Source organism: Gallinula chloropus (assembly GCF_964237585.1).
Source record: "Gallinula chloropus genome assembly, chromosome: 1".
In the NCBI taxonomy this organism is placed as follows: domain Eukaryota; kingdom Metazoa; phylum Chordata; class Aves; order Gruiformes; family Rallidae; genus Gallinula; species Gallinula chloropus.
In genome coordinates, this window is record NC_140085.1 from 100667827 (window position 1) to 100688492 (window position 20666).

The 20666-nt window shown below is 53.0% G+C and overlaps 2 protein-coding genes across 2 annotated transcripts in view; one reads left to right on the forward strand and one right to left on the reverse strand.

Annotated features, from left to right (window-relative positions):
- The window catches only part of IGSF3 (immunoglobulin superfamily member 3), a gene marked incomplete at both ends in the record, with an annotated part of 97350 nt that extends 91030 nt beyond the window's left edge, over positions 1-6320 (forward strand). The window contains 3 exons of the mRNA XM_084261515.1: positions 636-1043; positions 4873-5304; positions 6070-6320. Coding sequence (XP_084117641.1) covers positions 636-1043; positions 4873-5304; positions 6070-6320 — 1091 coding nt within the window. The remainder of the gene's footprint in view (positions 1-635; positions 1044-4872; positions 5305-6069) is intronic.
- Positions 6321-9354: 3034 nt separating this feature from the next.
- ADPRH (ADP-ribosylarginine hydrolase) lies at positions 9355-19174 on the reverse strand. Its single transcript, XM_084268772.1, has 4 exons — positions 19065-19174; positions 18064-18410; positions 11221-11581; positions 9355-10482 (listed from the first exon to the last, which is right to left on the reverse strand). The coding sequence occupies exons 1-4, from the start codon at positions 19136-19138 to the stop codon at positions 10095-10097; spliced, it is 1170 nt and encodes a 389-aa protein (XP_084124898.1). The 5' UTR covers positions 19139-19174; the 3' UTR covers positions 9355-10094.
- Positions 19175-20666: the final 1492 nt, after the last annotated feature.

A 20666-nucleotide genomic window follows, 5' to 3' on the forward strand; every position in this document is an offset into this window, starting at 1 on the left:
AGCGTGCCACTTGCTGCCACTCCCAGCTCCTCGTTTCTGTCTGCAGAGTCCCAAGATGGCTGTGGGATGGTCAGGGAGCGGGGAGCTGTGACCTGCCACTTCCTGTGCATCGCCTGCCTCTTTCTGGGAAGTACGGTGCCCATTGTTTGCTGCAGCAGCTGTACCAGGGAAGTCCAAACTGCACCCCTGGAAACAAGTTGTGAAGGAGTTAGGAGTGTACGACACGTCATTTCGCATAAAAGAGCTGATTGCTGCCTCCCTTCCCCCCTCTATTAATGAAATTGTGGAGCACAAACCAGGGACATTCCCAAGGCAGCAAAACACTGTGTGTGACTTTGCCTTCGTGCCACTTCTTGTTTTGCAGTGGTGGTTCCCTATAATCAGTTGTCCATTCTCCACCTTGACGTTTTTCCCTTTTCCCGCTGCCAGAGGGTTTCCTGGTCAGAAGACCCTAGGAAACACAAGTCCTCTTTTCTTTTCCTCCTCTTCCCCTCCCTCCCCCCCCGACCTCATCTTTTTCTTTCCTCCCCTTCCTTGTTTCTTGCATCGCACCCCAGGCTTGCAGCCATGTGGGAGGGGGGTGTGGGAAGCCAGAGGGTCCCTGCAGCCCTCGGTCACCATGCGTTTTCCCACAGATAACCGCCTGCAGGTGAACCAGACTCACAAGAACATCACGGTGCTAGAGAACCAGTGGGTGACCCTGGAGTGTGTGGTCAGCAGCCGCACCAGCCCCTCATCCCAGCTCTCAGTGGAGTGGTACGTCTGGAGGCCGGGACACCCGGAGAAGGAGGCGGTGGCCCGGCTGAGCCGGCAGAGCACCCTGCGCTACGGTGACCTGGTGGCGCTGAGCGACCTGCGGAGCCGGCTGCACCTGGAGAGCCCATCCCCAGGGCTCTACCTCCTCTCCATCCAAAACGCCACTGTGCGGGACAGCGGGGCCTACGACTGCCGTGTGGAAGAATGGCTCCTCGACCCCAGTGACCGCTGGTACAAGCGGGCAGAGGACCTCTCCGGACTCATGACGCTCACTGTCAAGCAGCCAGGTGAGGAGGATCCTCGTGCCAGCAGCTCTGAGCAGCGCTCTGCTCTCTTGGACCGACTGCATGAGTCACCATCTGCCTGTCACTGACAGCAGGTCCAGGCAGAGGGCAGGACCCATGTGCTACAGACCGTGCTGATGCTTTTATGCATGTCTTCTTGGGTGCACACTTGCTTTTCTGGAAAGAGTGTGGAGCAAGCCCTGCAAGCAGGGCTAGCTGGGCTCGGGATTTCATCACTGCTGTATCTACAAATTAATGTTTGTACAGATTTGATAGGATAGGCTTTTGGTTTTATTCACATTTGGGTTGAGAATGAGATGGCAGAGGCTATCTGCGCTCCACAGGCATGTGCTCCAGGCACAGGGTCCTTGCGTGAAGGGAGGGCAGTGGAGGAGATCGAGGCCCTTACTTGTGTCTGGGCAGTTCTCACGCTGCTGCTTCCCCTTCTGCAGATGCTGGGTGTGTACTTCCAAGGGTTTGTCTGTCAGTTGGCATGGGTGCTCAGGCTTCTTCATGGGGCAGGAGCTGGGTATGAGGAACCTGTCATAGACAGGGGGGCACTTAGAGGCCTTGTGGCCAGTGACAGTGGTTGAGGTGGATCTGGCTGCCTTAACACCACCATTTTGGCCATGCCAGAATGGGAAGGCAGCGACTATCAGGAATCACTGCAGGCACCGCTGTTGCTTTCCAGGACCTGGTGCCAGAAAAAATGCTACAGAAGTTCAAACCAGGAAGGAAGCTCCAGTTCCAAAGGGCTGGGCATGGCATGGCATAGAATAGAATAGAATTACTGCAGCTGGAAGAGGCATAAAACTATCATCTAGTCCAACTGTGTGACAAATTCAGAGCTGACCAAAATTTGAAACACTTTATTAAGGGCATTGTCCAAATGCCTCTCAAATGCTGACAGGCCCAGGGTATCGACCAGCTCTCTGGGAAGCCTGTTCCAGCATCTGACTACCCTCTTGGTAAAGAAATGCTTCCCAATGCCCAGTCTAAACCTCCCCTGGTGCAGCTTTGAACCATTCCCACATGTCCTGTCACTGAATCCCAGGGATCAGAGAGCAGCGAGATCACCCCTCAGCCGCCTTCTCTCCAAACTAGAAAAACCCTGAGTCCTTAGCCACTCCCCGCATGACATGCCTTGCAGCCCATGCACCAGCTTTGTTTCCTTCCCTTCTCTGGACACATTCAAGGACCTTCACATCCTTCTTAAACTGTCAGACCCAGAACTGCCCATGGGATTCACGGTGAGGCAGCACCAAGTGCTGAATAGAGCAGGACAATCCCCTCCTCTGACCATCTGGTTACGCTGTGTTTGCCCAGTGCTCCAATCTATATAGATCCCTCTTGTCCCTCAAGAGAGTCAACAGCACCTCCCAGTTTGGTATCATCAGCAGGTTTGCTGGTGATGCATTCAACTCCTACATCCAGATCACTGATGAACAGGACCAGGCATAGAATTGAGCCCTGAAGAACACTGCCAGTGACCGGTGGCCATCCAGATGTAGCTCCATTCCCTACAGCCCTTTGAGCTCCCCCCTCCATCCAGTTCTTCACCCAGTGCACTGTGAACCCGCTCATCTCACAGCTGGACAACTTGTGCAGAAGGATGTTGTGAGGGACAGTGTCAGAAGCCTTCGTAAGATCCCGAAAAACTACATCCACCACCTTCCCTTCACCCGCTAGGCAGGTGACCTTGCCACAGAGAGATGCGGAATTCAGCAGGACTTTCCCTTTGCAAACTTTGACTCGTCCTGATGATCGCATTACTTAAATGCCTTTCAGGTAGTACCCAGTACAACCTTCTCCAGAATTTTTCCAGGAACTGAGGTTGAACTAACAGGTCTGCAGTTCCCTGGGTCTTCCCTCACCCTTTTTGTAGATTGGAATAACACCACCTGGCTTCCAGTCAGCAGCGACCTCCCCAGGCTCCCAAGACCTTTGTGAGATGATCAGGAGGGCTCCCACCATAACATCCACAGGTCCCTTACAAATTCAGGATCCACAGATGGAAAAAATCACCCTTCCCACAGTCAGGAACAGGGTGGGAATAGTTATGGCCCTTATCTGCTGGGTACTTCCCAGCAGGTAAACCAGCCGCTTGGTGAGTGCTGCGGCGGTGCCTGGTGCCGGCCGGTTCCTTCAGGGTGTGAGTGCTCCTAATCGTAACTCCATTCCTCCTGGGTGTCAGTGCTCTGAATCGTAACTGGGCAGCAGAGCTGGCTGAGAACTACCAGCCCTGCCCGAGGGGAGGGGAGGCGGTGAGTGAACAGCAGGGGAAATCCTTGTGGCTCATTCTGAATTGCGGAAGGATGTGGAGTGGGAAGAAGAGAGGGAGTTGGGAGCACACTAATTCAAGATAATATATTTTTTTTTCTCTAGAAGTGCTTTGTTGTTGTTGTTTGGTTTTGCTTTCACAGCAGCCAGTACTTAACAAAATGACTTAACTGGCTTGTGACTCATCTCTCATTAGCGAGGATCTCTATCTTTCAGGACTATCATCATGAGCAAAGGGGACAGGAGGGGGGAGGGAGGCAGGCGTGGGGGGATGACCTCTCCACACTCTCAGACAGCAGTTCTCCTCTTTCTGCTTAACCTGCTGAGGTGGGGGAGGCTCTGTGTTGATTTTGACAAGCCATTTCCTTCCTTTCCTCCTTTTTGCCTCAGTAGTCCCAGAAATCTCAGGACTTTCCTCCTCCCTGGTTCTGCTCAGGAGTCTTCCTGGGGAAGAGGTGAACTGAAAACACTCATGTTGCTGACAGCCAGGAGAGCTCTGGGCTTCATGAAGATTTCCCTTATGGGACCATTTAAAAAGCATAGGGCAGGTGCTATATTGGGAAGCCCTACTGGGCACCACAGCCCAGCAGCTGATGAGAGCCCGGGGACAGCAGCTCCCTACTCCAGGGACACCCAGGCACTGAGCAAGGGAGAGCTTGGTCAGCTATATTCACTGGAGGAGAAAGCACCTCTCCCTTCAGCGTGCCCTTCCCACTCAGCTCCCGTGTCAGAACGGGCTTTTTAATCTTTAAATGATAGCTTAGATCCAGACTGATTGGGATCCCTGGGGTATGTGTTCCCTGGCAAGATGACTAAACCAAATGTTAATTGCTCTCGAAGTCAGCCTTTAATCAATTCATCTTGGGTTCTGGCTGCTGTATCTCAGTTTGGTAAAAACATCTCTTTAGCCTTGCAGCAAGGGCTAGAGAAGAAAAAAAATGAGAGAGGGAGACTTCTGGAAATGTCGTTGCTGTGTCTGTGCTGAGGACGTTGCCATGGAGGAACCTCTTCCCTAAATAACTTCCCAAATTGCTGGAAAATATCCTCTCCTCTTCTGTCAGACTGATTTTCAAGTCCTCTGAATGCTCTCAAAGAAATACAAAATAAGCGTGGAGTACAATGTTCTTTGCACCAGTAGCTGGGGAGTTGTAGTGGTATTAGTACACCGCTCCTCAGCACACAAACCCCCCAAACCTCAGTGTTTCCCGACGTGTTCTGGTAGCTGGATGAGCTGCAGTGGCTTTCTCCTGCCGCTCACATGCCCAGTAGTTGGTGCGAGGGTCTGTGTGGGCAGGGAGGGGCAGCACAGCACTCGCAGGCAGCTCCTGTGCCTCCCTGTGCCAGGCAGTGTGCGGTGAAGTGAGGAGGCTGCGCCTGCAGGGCTGACCACAGAGGTACCTGCGGGGTTTGGCAGGCCTCTGGGCCTCTGTGTCGAGCCTTTGCCTGGATTGTGCCCAGCACTGGAGTCGTGACAGTCGGTTTGTGCCTGGACAGGGTGGCTTTGCCGACAGCCGTTTGCTCAGCGCTCACCTCTCCCCTTCTGTCATCTCAGATCCCACCTTGCAGGTGGACACGGCCACCGCCAACCTCACGGTGCAGGAGAAGGAATCCTTCCCCCTGGACTGCAGCATCCTGTCCCGCTCCAGCCCAGAGTCCCACTTCGCAGTGACATGGTACAACCTGCGGGCCAAAGACCTGGGCAGCCATGTGGGGGAGGACGAGGAGGAGGAGGAAGAGAGGGAGGCAGTGCTGAGTGTGGGCCCTGACGCTGTCTTCAGCCCCGAGGCCAGTCGCTGGGAGGGCCGCCTGCGCTTCCAGAGGCTCTCGGCAGTGCTCTTCCGGCTGACGGTGCTGCAGGCCGGCGGCGCGGACACGGGCAACTACTCGTGCCGCGTGGAGGAGTGGCTGGCGGACCCCAATGGCGTGTGGTACCGGCTGGCAGAGGAGGAGTCGGGGACGGTCGCCGTTCATGTGCAGGATGCAGGTAAGAAGAGGCGATGACCCCCCAGCATCCCCTTACATCTTTGGTTCAGCCAAAGTAAAAAGGCCAAGGAATTGGTGGGACCAGGTCTCATCTGCACTGGAGCAAGCCTGTGGTGCCGGTGGTTCTCTAGCCAGCTTGATGGCTTGTAGCCCAGCTCTTTCTTGGGCTTGAGCATGCACGTTCCACCTGGCTCTGAGCTGGGGCTGCCCCCTCCTTCAGCACTTGCTGGACCCATGTGTCCCGAGTCAGTGGGGGTGTGTCCTGAGTCAGTGGGGGAGAATGTTGCCCCCCCAGTGGTTTTTAACCCTTCCCATTGAGAAACACTCTGGAATTTCACTTAGCTCTGCTCAAGGGTGCAGGCTGTGGCACAAGGCTCTTCTCCCAGCAACTCTTAAAGCCATCAGATAGTTCAGAAGCCCCAGAGATAATTGAGTTCATGAGAGTTTTGTGAGCCCTTAAGGGAGACACGCCAGTGTGCTGCCTCTGTGTGCTACCACTGAGGGAACGAACACTCGGTGAGGCTCCCCGCTGTGTAAGTTAGCGTGAAATCTGCACTCACAAAATTCATCATGGGATAAAGCCAAAACATGCCCTGTGATAACTGTGTTCTGCTGCTGTTCTCCAGTATCAGCATTTTTCTCAGAGCCCCACCTCCTGCCTTGGCACAGATTTATAAGCATCTGGGGGTTTATGTTTCTGAAGAACTTTGTAGGCCTCGAGTTGCAGAGAAGCCACAAAATGTGACCTTCCTGTGTCTCTTTCCAGGCTCCACCCTGCAGTCTGTCATCTGCTCCAATGATGCCCTCTTCTACTTTGTGTTCTTCTACCCCTTCCCCATCTTCGGCATCTTGATCATCACCATCCTCCTGGTGCGGTTCAAGAGCCGAAACTCCAGCAAGAACTCGGAGGGCAAGAACGGTGTCCCCTTGCTGTGGATCAAAGAGCCTCACCTCAACTACTCTCCCACTTGCCTAGAGCCACCGGTCCTCAGCATCCACCCAGGAACCATAGACTAAGGAGAGGTGCCCCAAGGGACACAGAGAGAGAGAGAGAGAGAGAGAGAAGCAGAGACACACCGGGAACCCTAAGGAACAGAGTGGGGTTTGTTGTTCTTGTTGCGTTTGTTTCAGCGTCTGTGCTCCGACGCGGCGGCCGAGTTCTGCAGAGCACCCAGCCAGCGGGGACGGGAAGGCCTGAGGCACCGGTGGGCACGCACCCTTCACAGCGACAGATGGAGGGTCCAAGCCCTTTCTGTACATAGCGGATGTTCCTCTCGGATTAATTTGGCTCCCATCAGTTGCTGTCTTTTGGGCTGTTACTTTTTTTTTTGTTGTCATTTCTTTTTTTGGTCTCTCAAAGAACTGTAGGCTTCCCCTGCCCTCCGCACAGAGAGGAGTTCCCAGGGGTCCTTTGGTCCTAGGACGATCATTTTGGAAGTAAATGTGTATGTTTTCCAAAACAGAATGGTTCTCTTCTTCGGACTCAGTGCCCCAGTGAAGGTCTTTTCCCAGAGTGTATTGAGCTAGCTCCTCCCCCTTCCAAAATGGACAAAGCCAAGTCCACCTCTGGAGGTGTTAGCTGGGCTATCAGGAAGTCCGTCTCAAAGACTGACTGTAGCTTCAGCATCTTCTTGCCTCCATCTAACTTTTCTCTCAGGAGGGAGCAATTCACCTTTTGGGAGCGTTACCAGGTCTTGGAGAGACTGAATATTCAGCGTGCTTGTGGTCAGGATAAAAGCAATCATCTAGTTTGTCTCCAGGAACTGAAGGGGGGGATGGAAGGAGGAGACCAGGAAACCCTGACTTGGTTGGTCTTCATACAGTCCAGCTTACCAGAGTGGTGTTCCGCCCCGGTGTCCATGCTGCCACCTGTGACAAGGCAGGCCTCCCTCTGTTCCCCACTTTCCTGAGGGTGGGTGGCAGGATCCGGTCTCTGAAGACTTCAACATGACCAAAGTAATGACTCTAGGAAGGGGGAAAGGGGAAGCTCTGCAGCTTGGGTTCACAACCCCTGGATGGCTCAGCCAAGAAGCCCAGTCGCAGCCCACGCCGCGCAGCGGGGACACGTAGTTAACCGCCACGAGTCACGAGTTTCCCTGCAGCTTGTACTGCTTCCCAGTGCGAACTTGGACAAGGCAAAGAGCCTGCACCACAATAACCCCGGGGCTTCCCTGTTGCTGCGGGCCGAGAGGAGTCTTCCCCCATGCGTGTGTGTGCATCTGCCATGTTTCATTTCCGGGGCTTTAGGAGGAGAAGCCGTTTCTCCATGAGCTCCCCCTCCTGACAAAGTCACCTGCTCTCCTCGCAGGCAGCCGCTGCGGCAGGAAATGCTGTTCTTTCTGTGAAAGATAAGGCTCTCGCCAACCAAACCAGGGCTCTGGCCGCGTGGGGCACCTGAGCTCCCCTACCCCCTAATGCCAAGTACCCCTGCCCTGTCCTGTGGAGGAAACCGCCGCCTCCCCCACACGCCCGAAGCGTTACGTCTGGCGGAAGGAAATGTTTGCCAAAAAAATGGCCTTTTGTTGTCTTCCTTGATGTCTTCCTGGCACATCCAGCCACTTGTTCTCTGCAGCATGGCTGAAGCCAACCAAGGGCGGACAGGCGCAGCCACAAGACCCACCCCCCACCCCACTTTGTGTGCGAGAGGTGCCGTACCCACCGCCGTTGTCCTCTCCAGGAGGGTCGGGCAGCTCTCTGTGAGAAGAGGACCTCAGCAGATGCTCTGTAGCACAAGTCGATTAGACCCCGATGCCTTCATGTTTCAGAGGCGGTGACGCCTGGGGTGGGAGACCTGCACCGCGCACCTTCTCTTCTGGCTCCAGGAGAGAACCCACACTCGGGCATTCGACATCAGCCACCTCTGCTCCTCCACCTGAATGGCATTGGTTTCCTCTTCCACTGGAAAGCCCAAATTCCCGTCACCCCTCCTCAAAGTCTGCCTCCTTGAGACGTAACTACTTACTGACCCCAGCATATGCATAATATCACACCCTATATATATACACGTATCACACACCCACACGCTTGTCTTCCCTTTCTGGATAAGGCATCTGCAAAGAGAGGAGTGGGATGAGAAGTGAATGGAAATGAAGAACCAAGGCGCAAACAGCAGCAGCTGCAGTCAGTGGGTATTGTTCCCTACATGTAGTGTCTCCTTTACCTGCTGCTCCTGGGCAGGACCTGCAACTCATTTCAGCTTTAAAGGGAAAACCAGAGAAAGAATTAAGTCAGCAGGAGCCATTCTTTCCCGGGAGAGCAGTGTGCTGTGTCTGATCCGCGCTCCATCGTCTTCAGCCTGCCTGCCCCGGAGCAGGGCTCTCCTGGAGGGCTGTCCTGTGGCCCCACCCCCCTGGCCAAAGCAGGTCCCTTCCCAGCCTGGCAGCTTTGGCGCTGAGCCCAGGCTTTCCCGGGAAGCAGCTCCCACGGTGACCCCTGAATGTACCTTGCTGGTGACATTTCTCCGTTGCTCTGGCAGTGTGTTGCCCAGGCAGTGTGTTGCCCAGTCTCAACCTTCTCTGTTTTTGTAAGGCAGACTCTTCCTGTAAGGAGTTTTAACATGAAGCTTTCCAAACCACTCTCTCTGCTGTAACTTTCTGTAACAAACCCAAGAAGAAAGAGAGATACCCTATCCATGCATGATGTGGAAAAATGTTTGGGATTTTTTTTTTTAACAAAAAAAACAAACAAAAAAACCCTAAAACAAAAACTTTGTACTATGTTGCACTAAAACATGTTTTATACAACACACCTGAGAGCTGTAGTAAACTGTGTTGAAATTGTGAGTCTTGTTGCTGCTGCTTTTTTGTCAAGTCGGGGTTTCAGTATGACTTTACGTGCCCTCCCCTCACAAATGGGCGCTGGGCTCCTTGGCCTGCTCCCCCTTTCAGGCAGCCCCTCCCTCTTCCACCAACCCATTCCCTGATGCATTAACCTCTCCTCCACCTCGGTAATGCATATCTCTTCTCTTTTGGAGACACTTTGCACCCTCTGGTTCTTCATACTTCTCCCTCCCATCTCTTGATTCATCCCATAATAGAATGTAACGCTTAACTGAGGCATGTCAGGCCTGTTTATTGAGTGGGATACACTGGTTTTGACACAGCTCTGAAAATAGTACTTTACTATTACATAGTCTGGATTTGAAGAAAAAAACACCATATTTTTTAATAGAATTACCCATAGCAAATGTTAAGCAAGTAACCTTTAGTAACCTTGATGTAAGCAGAATAATACAGTTCGCTACAGAAGCATCTTCTGCTGATATAAAACGCAATCTTTTCTGTCTCATTGCCCACCTGTACCTTGAAATAAGGGTTTGGGTGGGATTCTTGAACCACACATGCACACCCCCACGCCCCCATTAGCAGAATTAGTGTTATACATTCTTACCTGTACAGTGCAAGTGCTGTGAAAGCCTGCAGCGTGCACCACTGGTGCAGCTGTGGGGTTGGGGTTTTTCCACAGTCATTTAAACCAGCCAGAAAGCCTTTGCTGAAATAATTGTATGAGGAACCTCCGCTGTCCCAGGACACAGCCGGCTGTTTGCTCCCCAGCCCCAGCAGGCCATCTTGAGCCCTACCTGCCCCTATCAAACCTCCTTGTAAGTGCTTCCCCTTACCTGTTTCCCACAAGCCCCAAGGCCCAAAATGGCCTCCGCGCTGAAGTCAATGCACGCAGACACAAGCAGCAGGCTTGGCTCTGGATTATACTCTCCTGCATCAACCTGCAAAACCTTGAGTGGCAGATGCGGGAAGTGCACCTCTGGGTGGGGGGCCCTGCAGCTCCCCCTACCTAGGCGATGTGGTACAGGTCCTGGGCTACTCGCTCCAGACGGTCCTTGTACTCCAGGTGGGCATACAGGGAGGTGTTGACCCCCCGGAAGCCGTGCATGGCCCCCCACCAGCAGGCCGCAATGGCGGCGGTGGAGTCGCTGTCGCCCCCATGGAAGAAGGCCCGGTGAGCCAGCTCTTCCCACGAGTCCCCTGCACCCAGCAGCGCGTCGTAAGCGATCATGGGGGCGTCGTGCCCGCTGCTGCCCGCCCAGCCGCTGTAGCTGAGGGAGGTGTAGAACGAGTCTCTCTCTTCCACGCCGTACCTGGGCGGGAAGGTGGGCGGCGAGGCCCCTTCTGATATGCCTCTCACTGCCAGGTATTTTTCCCACTGCTCTTTGAAGTAGTGCCTGCAAAACAAGAGGACGAGACAGAGGGGCTGTGAGAGATGTCCCGCAGCAGAAGCATAGGCCCGAGCTCCCCACAGGCGCTGCGGGCGCCAGCTGAAAGCGTGCTGTGTCAAGGGTCCCGGAGCGATGGCCTGGCAACGTGACAGGCGTCCGCCCTTCGTCAAACCAGGGACATGACTTACAGTAAGAGGCACGAGGACATGTTTCAGTGAGTTTGATTTCCCCTCCCTCCAGCCACATGGGAGAAGGCAGCCCAGCACCTGCTGCTATCGCGCTGCTCAGGATTCAAAGGCGCAGAGCAAGAACTGAGTCATCCTCCCAAACGCAGAGAACCTCTACCCCTGCCTCTGTGTGCCCCCGCGCAGGGCCACGCCGAATCTGCAGCCCGATTTGGTTATAACTTTCAAACTGAGCTCAGCCCTAAGCCTGGTGCTGTTCCCCAGCCTTGCTTCCCAGCTTTCATCAGATCAGGGCAGCTTGAGATGACAAGTCTAGCTACCTCATACTGGATCCAGAAAATGTCACAACTACAGTACCCCAAACAAAATCTGACTTTTTTTTAAGTTAGAGGTATTTTTCCCCGGGGGACTTCAGCGACTTTCTGAATAGATTCGATCCCAGCCATGTGCTGCCCTAGGAATTTACCATAATGTGATTACTGAAGCTGAAGCATAAGCAGTGCTCGCCCTCTCGTACGTGAGGATTATCTTAATTTTAACAAACCCCAGTGCTGCTCACCATTGCCCCATGTTCTCCTCCACAAAGAAGCCAGATTTCTGCACGTAGGCTTTCGCCTTTGGCAGCACATCCAGCAGTCCCTTCCCCCAGGCTGGAGGGGGCACACCATTCACCGCATAAGCCGTGAAGAGGGCCGAAGCCAGGGACCCCAGGTAGGCCGTGGGGTGGTGGTGGGTCATTCGTCCGCTCTCGATGCTGACTTGCACCAGGGTACCCAACTCAGCAGGGCGGTGGAAACGCAGGCCGATGCACATGGAGCGCATGGCGGCCCCACAGCCTCCTCCCTTGGGGTTGAACGGGATTCTCCAGCCACCCGGCTGCCCTGGACGCAGCTTCAGCGCACTCTCCATACATGTGGTACCTGGACAGGAGCAGCAGGGCCCGACAGAAAGAAAGGGAAGAACAGAAAGAGAAATAAATGTGCATCTTTAGGCAACAGCGGTATGCAGCTCGGGAATGGAGGGAACACAGGCGAGGAGGCAGGAAAGGAAGCATCACATGCTCTGAGGGATTTGGGCCTCTGCTCACGTACATGTCCTGCATTACATTGCCAGTGCCCCTGCCTAGTCCCAATAATATCAGGCCTGATAATTCCTGTTAGTGAAAACAATGTAAAAAGTCATGGGGAATAAAAAACAATTCAGTTGCTCATTTATGTATTTTACAATCTTTGTATTTACATTTCATGCTATCTATGTAGTAACTCATCTATCAAACTTATATACTATATATATTAGGTATACGATGTACCCATCTATGTAGGCAGACGTATATAAAGGAGGGTTGGAGGGCCATCAGATCACATCAATCCCTGATCCAAGGCACCCCCCCAGGTCTGTCTGTGTTTTTCCCTGACAGTTGTTTAGCCTCTTTACAGGACCCGTTAATGACAGCGATCCCATACGCTCTCCAGGAATCTTCCCCATTGCTACGCTGACCCAAATGTTCTCCAGATCTCCCTTGCTACAGTTTGTATGTCAGAAAGCGATGGATGCACTGTATCTCCCTCACCATGGCACAACACAGTCTGAGTAACGGGCTTCACTGTACTCGCTCTTCACCGAGCTGAAGAACAACTGCACGAGGTCAGCCCAAGGGTTTGTGCAGCCCACTCAGCTTGTCTCCTAACAGACACTAAGGGAACCAGAGAAAGACTATAAAAAAAAAAAAAAAAGGATGCAAGTACAATGTTTCCCCTGCAGATCCAGCCGGCTTCCTGCAGAGGGGCACAGACTGCCTGCCTCAGAAAGTGGATCCCAAATGCCGTTTTCAGTAACCCCCAGCGGAGGCAGCCATCAGGGACGGGTAGCCTTGGCTTGAACCCACACATGCCCTCAGGCTCCTGTAACACCCCTTGGCCACCGGAGCCATGACTTTGTTATGCAAAGCATTTCCTTTGTTTTAAACCACCATTCGACAATTTCCCTAAATTCTCCCCCAATAACAACTTTTCAAGCTCCACGCTGTTCAGGGCTGTATATACACCTCATCCCTCTTCCTCAGTTCTCTCCTGCTCCGACAAGCCAATCTGGCCTCTCTTCTGGTGGGAAGCCACACCATAACTCCTCCTTGCCCCACCTCCACCCCTTTCATAGTCCTGCTATTGACTCTGAAGAAATGCCTCTGCCTCTTCCCATGCTGCTTCTTCAGAAACTCACTTGTTAGGCCAGCACATTCATAGCATAATGCCATCTGCACAAACACATCCAAATTTCAGAGCCCTGCCAGCTTCCCCAGCCAAGACCTTGAAACGAGTTCTGAGAGCTAAGCCCAAACACTGAAATGCCAGGAAGAGGAAGCAGGTTTGAAACATTATATTCCCTTTGATTCTCTTCTACCTTGCCATCTTGTCCTAGCCTTCCCTTCTGGCCAAATCTTAAATACTTCTCTTCCCACAGAAATGCAAATCGAGGGCAGGTTTCAAGCAGCTTCATCTAAGTTTTAATGTGCTGGACAACGGCAACAGTGGACTCAAAAGACTAGCCACCTAACCACCACGTGCCTAGCCCTCTCTCACACACGCAGGGCAACAGCAGCAGCATCCAAAATTAGTCCTCTGCTCCTACATGCTGCTGCTGAACCAAGAAGGTAGCTGAGCAACTTGCAGGTGCTTTGTTTCTTTGAAAGTCAAGCTAAGAACAGCATAGCGCAGAAGCAGCCTGGTCCAGGGACTTCATGTAACTCTACTACTCATCTGCCTTTGGTGCGGTTCAGCGACCATGGTCTGGGGGATTCCTGATGGCAGTAGGGACTGCACCAAGCACCGTGCAGCGCTGCGCACTTCCGCACTTCCGCGCAGATGCTTGGCAGTGGGACCTGGTACATGGCACCATGTTTTACCTGCAAACAGCATTTACAGCACCTTCAAAACCAAAACACCTCCACAGAATCATAGAATGGTCTGGGTTGGAAGGGACCCCAAGGATCATGGAGTTCCAACCCCCCTGCCACAGGCAGGGCCACCAACCTCCAGGCCTGGATCTACACAAGGTTGCCCACGGCCCCATCCAACCTGGCCTTGAACACCTCCAGGGACAGGGCATCCACCACCTCTCTGGGCAGCCTGTTCCAGCACCTCACCACTCTCTCTGTAAAAAACTTCCCCCCACTATCTAATCTAAACCTTCCTTCCTTTAGCTTTAATCCATTCCCCCTTTGTCCTACCCTTTTACAAAGTTGATTCCATGTCCAGGCACAGCTTTCTGGGCAAGTGCTAAAAATAAATAACGGCTGGCTGCTGTCAGGAACAAGGTCCTGTGGATCCCTTTATAGTTCTTGTCCAAGTGACTCCAGCGCATTTCTTTTCCTGACAGTGCTGTTAAGTTACAGGCTTACTAGCTCAGCGCAGGATTCAGCCCTCTGCGTGGCACGAGCAGGCAGAGCAGCCCCCCATGAATGGCTGTCTCAAACCGAAAAAGCAGCTCTGCCCTGTGGCTGCCAGGATATTGCCCAGCAAGCCTGACAACTGAAAGCAGCTCTGCGAATGGAAACAGCCAATGCAAGACTCCCCCATAGGAAAAGACGGGTGGCGGATGAGCGCAGCGTCGGGGCACTTCAGCTCCTGTGAATTCCCCACAGCGTGACCCGCGGCGTCACTCGCCTCACCCATCCTGTCAGGCCGGCACACCGGCCTCTCGTGCGGCGCCTCCGTCACATCCTTCCTAGCAGTTGAGGCCTGCTGGTTTTGGCAGTGCTACACAGCCAGCCAACCTCTGTACGAGTCCAGATGCTCCTGCCACATCCTTCTTCCCGGTGACTAACGGAGTGAAAACTGCAGGGCTGTGTTTCCCTGGGGGAAGATGCACCAGGCAAAGCGTTTGGCGTGAGTAGCACGGGGTTCTGCCGGGGCTGATCGCCACGGACCTGTACCTGAACTGCCAGCGAGCCTCTCTCAAAGTGGGAACCTGCTCAGACCTCCAAATCTGCTTTTCATGCAGATTCAGTGCTGGCCAATATGTATCAAAATCATTATTAAGAGGGACATCAGCATAATTTCCAACCAACAGAAAACTGAGGCTTTTTTTTTTCAAAATCTTAACTACATTAGGCATTGCACTTATGGCCTGTGATGGGAGATTAGGAAGAACCTGTCAAACAAAGGCACATCTGTAAAAAGCTGTGCTGACTACCCTATTCGCATATTCCTGGTAAAAGAGACCTTCTGCCAGGAAGAGAAGGGGAAGGGAGGTGAGCAAAGGGACTAGGGTAGCTTAAAATGAAAATCTGCATAACCAAAGCAAAACGAACTCTGATCTTGCTGGAACTGTGAGAAAGACCTTTCTTCAGAACATGACTGAACAGGTTGAGAGCGGGCAACCCAGTCCTTGATCAAAAGTGAGATTGTTCTTGCACTAACTGTAGTCAAAAGAAAACGAGGAAGATAACAAGGCTTTAGCTGTAAGGAAAGAGTGGTTATTCTGCAATAATTTTTAATTGCAGCTTTAAAGCCATGCATATTACTATAGGAGATAAGTACTGATAGCCTGGGAATGAAAAAAAAAATGTGTAAAACAAGCCAGTACACAACAGATAAGACTCTTGTGATTTGTAAGTATCACAAGCTTTATCCTTGTGCTTTTAAACAGTTAAAATACTAACACATTTGAAAGCTGATTTAGAAAGACTAATCTGAAATCATGTTGCCAGTTTGTTAGGGTTTTTTTATAAACAGGCTTTAAAAAAGAATAAAGAAGGCTGTAGGAGTTTTCGAATCAGGAAATTCTGTTTTGGAAACCCACCTGATCCTGGTTTTGGGACCCTTCGTACTTACACTAAGAAACTAAAAGTAACCTGAGGAGAGTAGAGGGCTAAGGAAAGAAGGAATACAAGCAATAAGCAGTGTGTGAAGAAAGACAACCTGAGAAAGCCTCAAGTACAACTGGGCACTGCTTCTGGAATAGGCTTCCATTCCATATTTAGACTCTTCAGGAGCAGAGACAGTAACACTAGTTTGGGATCCGTCAGTACACACATAAAAGGTAAGTTAAAACAACAACATAGCCATAAGTAATTCCACAGGGAGAGAACTTGGACTGAAAGGCAGAGTTCTGAAGCAGAAGGTTTCCTGGGGAGCTGTGGAGGCAGACACAGCTGTGCCAGGAATAAAAGAAACACGGCCACGCTAGTGTCACTTAACTCACCGGCTTCGTCACCTGTGACCAACAGTGAAGTGGGGGCTGCGGCACGTCACAAGCAGCAGTAATGGACGTAGGGACCAACCTGCCATTGAGTCAAGGCAGGGAGTTCTCTCTTGGGGCTGCATACTTGAGAGACCCTGCCGTGGCCGCCTGGTGACTCAGAGCGCTGTGGGAATCCCTTTGTTGGTGCGGGTTTTGGTTTTCAGGTCTGGCCTGCCTTGCGTGGGCGAGCAATGTGACTTTCCCCCGCCGCCCGCGGGGAGGGGGAATCTCTTCTCTGCTGCGTGAAAAGTCGCAGCAGCAACTTTCCATTCTCCGCCCTGTGGGCTGCAGTTCCCCAGCGAGCACCGACTGTGGCCAGGCCAACCCCACCTTGGGTTCTGTTCTCAATTAAAACCCACTTGCTCTGGACTGCCAAAAGAAGTTACCGGCGCGCAGCTTCTACCACCGGGATGTATCAGTACGGTGTGGAGCCTCCGCACTGCAGGCAGCCGGCCAGGGCACGGGTTGGGTGTTCCCTTCGGAGGGGATTCGGCTGCTGAGTGTGATTTAAGGTCTCAAGAGTTGAGCACCTTTCCGGTGGCTGCAGGAGGAGCACTCCAGAACGCTGTCACAAGAACATTCCCAACAGACTTCAGTTTTTTTGCCACGTTACTTTCCCCACTTCCCCCAAAATTTTGGAAGGTTAAGCGTCTGTGGACCCACTAAAGAAGCTGCATTTCTTCAGCTGACCTTTCCCTGGCACTCAGATTAGTGTCTTTAGCAAATTTACTCTAAAATCCTTTACTTCCATATGGGAACTGATTAGGGGCATACTGCAGCTCAGTTATGCACAGAAGGACTGCAGCAGATGTGCTATTATCCTTAGCTATTAACTGCTAGCATTTAAATTTCAGGTTCTTCTCCTTTTCACCTCAGGTTTTAGTCACCAAGCTTAGATATCAGAAGCAAAAATAGCTTCCAGGTGCTGTCTGTCTCACTGCCAGCTGTGGTTAGCCCACCTTGGCAGACCGCATCAGCAGGGAGAACCACAAGATGCTCCTTTGTCAAAACAGCAGCGAGTCGCTGGGAAGTTTAACCTTCCGACTCCTGCTATCCTGGCAGCCATCGTTACCCCTTCCTGAATAGTGTATTAATTAGGCTGCTCCAACAACTGACACTACCTGTGTTCAAGAGGTAGTGTCAGTTGCTGGAGCAGCAGTTTGGTTCTTTACACGAAGGTGGGAGGAGACTGTGGAAAGGCAAGCAGCATGAACTCCTGCTTGGGTCTGCAACCTGGACTACCTTGGAAATGTGCAGGATTTGAGTGTTTCCTGGATATTCCACACCACCTGCATGAGTCAAATTAGAAGCCCACTGCAGTAACTCTGATCTAAGTTTACTTCAAGCATCCAAAAGAGGCTGGGCCATGAGAGCAGAGACAGATGGGGTCTTCAAGGAAGAGCTGGGTCAGCAGACTTGGGTTTACTAGGAACTACAGGAATACATTGCATATTATAGCTTGGGCAGCACCACCTGTCAAGGCACACTTCCCAAATACTGCCATGCACTGCCAGCCCCCCGCTGCCTGTGACCCAAACTCAGCACTGCTGTGCCCACGCAGAGAAAACAGACAGAATGGAAGTAGAGTTTCGAGAAGACAACCGTGGCCTGAATGTCCTGCCTGGCACAGGAAGCAGACATGTGGAGCTAGCCAAAAGTAAAACTTAATTATTCCAAGCAAGGATCTTTGTGCCTTTAAGCATATCTTATGTGTAATTTATTGCCTTTGTATTGAGAAGTTCTGTAATAATTCTCTGTTTCAATGTGTTGCTTTAACATAGCATCTCAGGGCCTGCATTACACACAGTTTAATTTGTAGTTTTCATCCACTGAGCGTAGGAAAAGACACATCCCTAGCATCCTACCTCTGAGTTCAAGGCCAGGCCTCAAGCACACCTGTAAGAATGTTTTGTAAATGTAGCCAAACCATTATCTTTTTCATCTAGTTCAGAGAAGCCCAAACTACTCCAGCTGGCCTTATTCTATTCTCTTCAGTTCATCCTGAAATGGGCAGTGTGAAAAACTTTTGCCTTTCCATGAAATACGATTAACGCTACAGCCAGCCAAAAGGAAAGCCAAGGGGAGAGTCAGCTCCAAGCAGCAGCAAAGGCAGGGACATTAGCAAGAGTACATCCCTGCCTGGACAGCATTACAGACAGGTTACCTGGAGCTCTGTCCTTCATGTCATTCATGCACTCCTTGTAGTTCTTTGCAATCAGGGAATAGAGATGCTCTAAATTTGGGTTTTTTCCGGCAGCTACCAGGGCTTCGGCTGTGGCCAAGTGCATCACTGTATCATCGCTGACTTTCCAACCTTTGATGCTGACGTTGCCGAGCCCCCCCATCTCCGCCAGCTCCTTGTGTATGGCTGGACCACTCGTCATGAACTCCCATTTCCCGTTGTAATAGCCCAGTGTGTCAGCAACTGCGCTCAGCACCATTGATGCCACGTACTTTTCCATCATCTCAGGACACAATTCTTTCCCCAGGACTGCTTTGACAAGGAAAACACTGGGGGGCGGGGGGAAGAGAGAGGGAGATTGAAAATAAAACCTTTCCAGGTTCAGTACGAGCCTCTACTTCTAAGCTCCAGCAGCAGGCCGGCTACCTGGCCTCCCACCTGCATCTCCCTCAGGGAAAATACTCCTTCAAAGCACCCCACAAGCCTCTGGCCGTGGGCAGCCACCAGTAAGCGAGTGTCAGCTCCCTCCTGGGCAGCCCAGCCCTGATGCTGCATGTCACACTGGAGCCCAAGCGCAAAAATGCAAGGGCAGGACTGTGGCACCGGGGACACGTTCACCATTTTCTGGGAGTGCACAAGCAAGGAGCTCAGGGCGGTGCCCAGCTTTTGCACTTTGGGGGTAGACTGAGGCCTAGCCGGTCGGTTTTAGCAGGGCCCAGCAGAGGGGATAAGCACAGGGCCCGGGCACTCCCTGCCCTCGCTCCGCCGACCGGCTACAACAGCGGGTCTCGCAGGGGCGGAGCTGGCCATCCCTGCCGGGGACTTTCAGCCATTCCCCCTCCGCCGCGGGGCCTGCTGCGCCTCACGGCGAGGCCCTTTCACTTGGGGGATACAGAGGCGGAGGAAGGACGACAAGGCCGGCCGAGGCCGCGATCCACTCCGCCGGGGGAGGAGGCTTCTTCCCGGCCCCAGTGGGTACTTACGCGGACAGCCCTGCGAACAGAGGCCGCCAGGATATGCAGCCCCTCGGGAGCAGCAGGCGGCTACCCAGAGACATTCGTAGCGGTGGGGCGATCCGTAGGCCTCGGCTACCTGAGCCGACTCTGCCAGGCCCTCCCCTTCTACGGCTTTCCGGGGCGGTGCGACAGACCGATCGCCGGCTGAGCACCTCCAGCCGCGGGGGCCCGGGGCGTCTCTCCGGCCGGAGCCGACAGGTCGCTCGGCGGGTTCCAGCTCTCCGCGCTTCGCCCCAGCCCGTTACCTGCTTGTCGCGGCGACGCTGCCCCCTGCGTGGGCGGAGGGCTTGTGCCCCGGGTCTCCGGGCGCCTGGGGCGCTGGGGAAGGAGGTCGGCGTTCCCCTTCCTGGTCAGGGCTGTCTCCTTTCCCGGCGCTCTCAGAGGCACAACACTCAGCTCGGAAATGAAGCTGCCGCGTGGAAACGCAGCCACCTCACAGAAATTAAATATTTCTCTTTTTTAAAAATGAAAACGAAAGGCTCTTGCAGCGTTTCCCCTGCTGCTTTTTCTATTGAAACTACTGGGCAGTTTCACGCCCTCCTCCTCCTCCGCCGGGAGCCTGGGCGCCTCCCGAGCGGGAGCCTGGCCCAGGATCTGTGCGCTGCCGGGAGGCCTTTGGAGGGCTTTCCCCGGCCGCTTTCAGCCTCGGTTTCTCTTCCATTCACTGCAGCCTGAGCGGGGCCGCCGCCAGCCTTTCCCCAAAGTTTTAGCCTGTGTGCCCGCCCTGTCCCTCATCGTGTTCGGGCAGCCCCCTCCCCAAAACCCCACGGTGACCCCAGCCTCCTCCACACCAGGGCTAGTCCTTGCCCAGTGGTGGTGCCTGCCCGTGCATCCCGTGGTGCTTGGTGATGCCGGTGCCTTGTTTTACCCTTCGTTTTCAATAATGGTGGTAGGTGGCTGGCTGAGAACATCTAGTGAATGGGCAGGGGAAGGGACCAGCAGGAGGAAGCGGGAGCAAAACACAGAGTTGAGCATGGCTCGGGCTGTGTTACGTGGGGGTCACCTGACGTGGCACACACCAGGTCTCCAGAGCCCTGGTTCACCCCAGAAGGTACCAGTGCTTCTTACACAAAGGGAAAAAAAAAATTCCCCCTCACACCCCGTGCCAATAAGAGAGAGCAGTGGTAGTTTTTGAGCTGCAGCCCGGGGGGATTTCAGGGCAATCATGAATGTAGCACTGGGTCAGAGCAGAGTCCCTGGGGAATTTGGGGTCAAGTGGGGGAGTGGTGTGGAGGAGGTGTGTGGGTGCTGGAGCCGGTCCCTGGGGGATTTCAGGTAGGTGAGAGCACAGGGCAGTGCAGGAGCTTCCACACTGGCAGCTGCAATGGTTCGGTAAGTAGTGCCCATTCACAGATCTGCTGCTCCTCTCTGCACCTCATTGCAAATCTGGAGTTTGACAATAGAGAAAATAGTAATAGAGAAGGAAGTGGGAAAAGAAGCTGCCGGTGTCTCTACACAGCCATCAGTGCCTGCTGACTGTTTCTGCTTCTCTTTGTTCTGAGTTATGCAGAACGGCTCTGAATTTGCTGAGGTTGGCACAGCACTGGAAAGCAAAGGAGGGGTTCTCTC

Coding starts and splice junctions, on each gene's coding strand:
- ADPRH (XM_084268772.1), bottom strand. CDS start 19,138: ATGTCTCTGGGTAGCCGCCTGCTGCTCCCGAGGGGCTGCATATCCTGG. Junction 18,411..19,064: donor CTGTTCGCAGGGCTGTCCGC/GTAAGTACCCAC, acceptor CCCGCCCCCCAG/TGTTTTCCTTGTCAAAGCAG. Junction 10,483..11,220: donor GAGGAGAACATGGGGCAATG/GTGAGCAGCACT, acceptor CTTGTTTTGCAG/GCACTACTTCAAAGAGCAGT.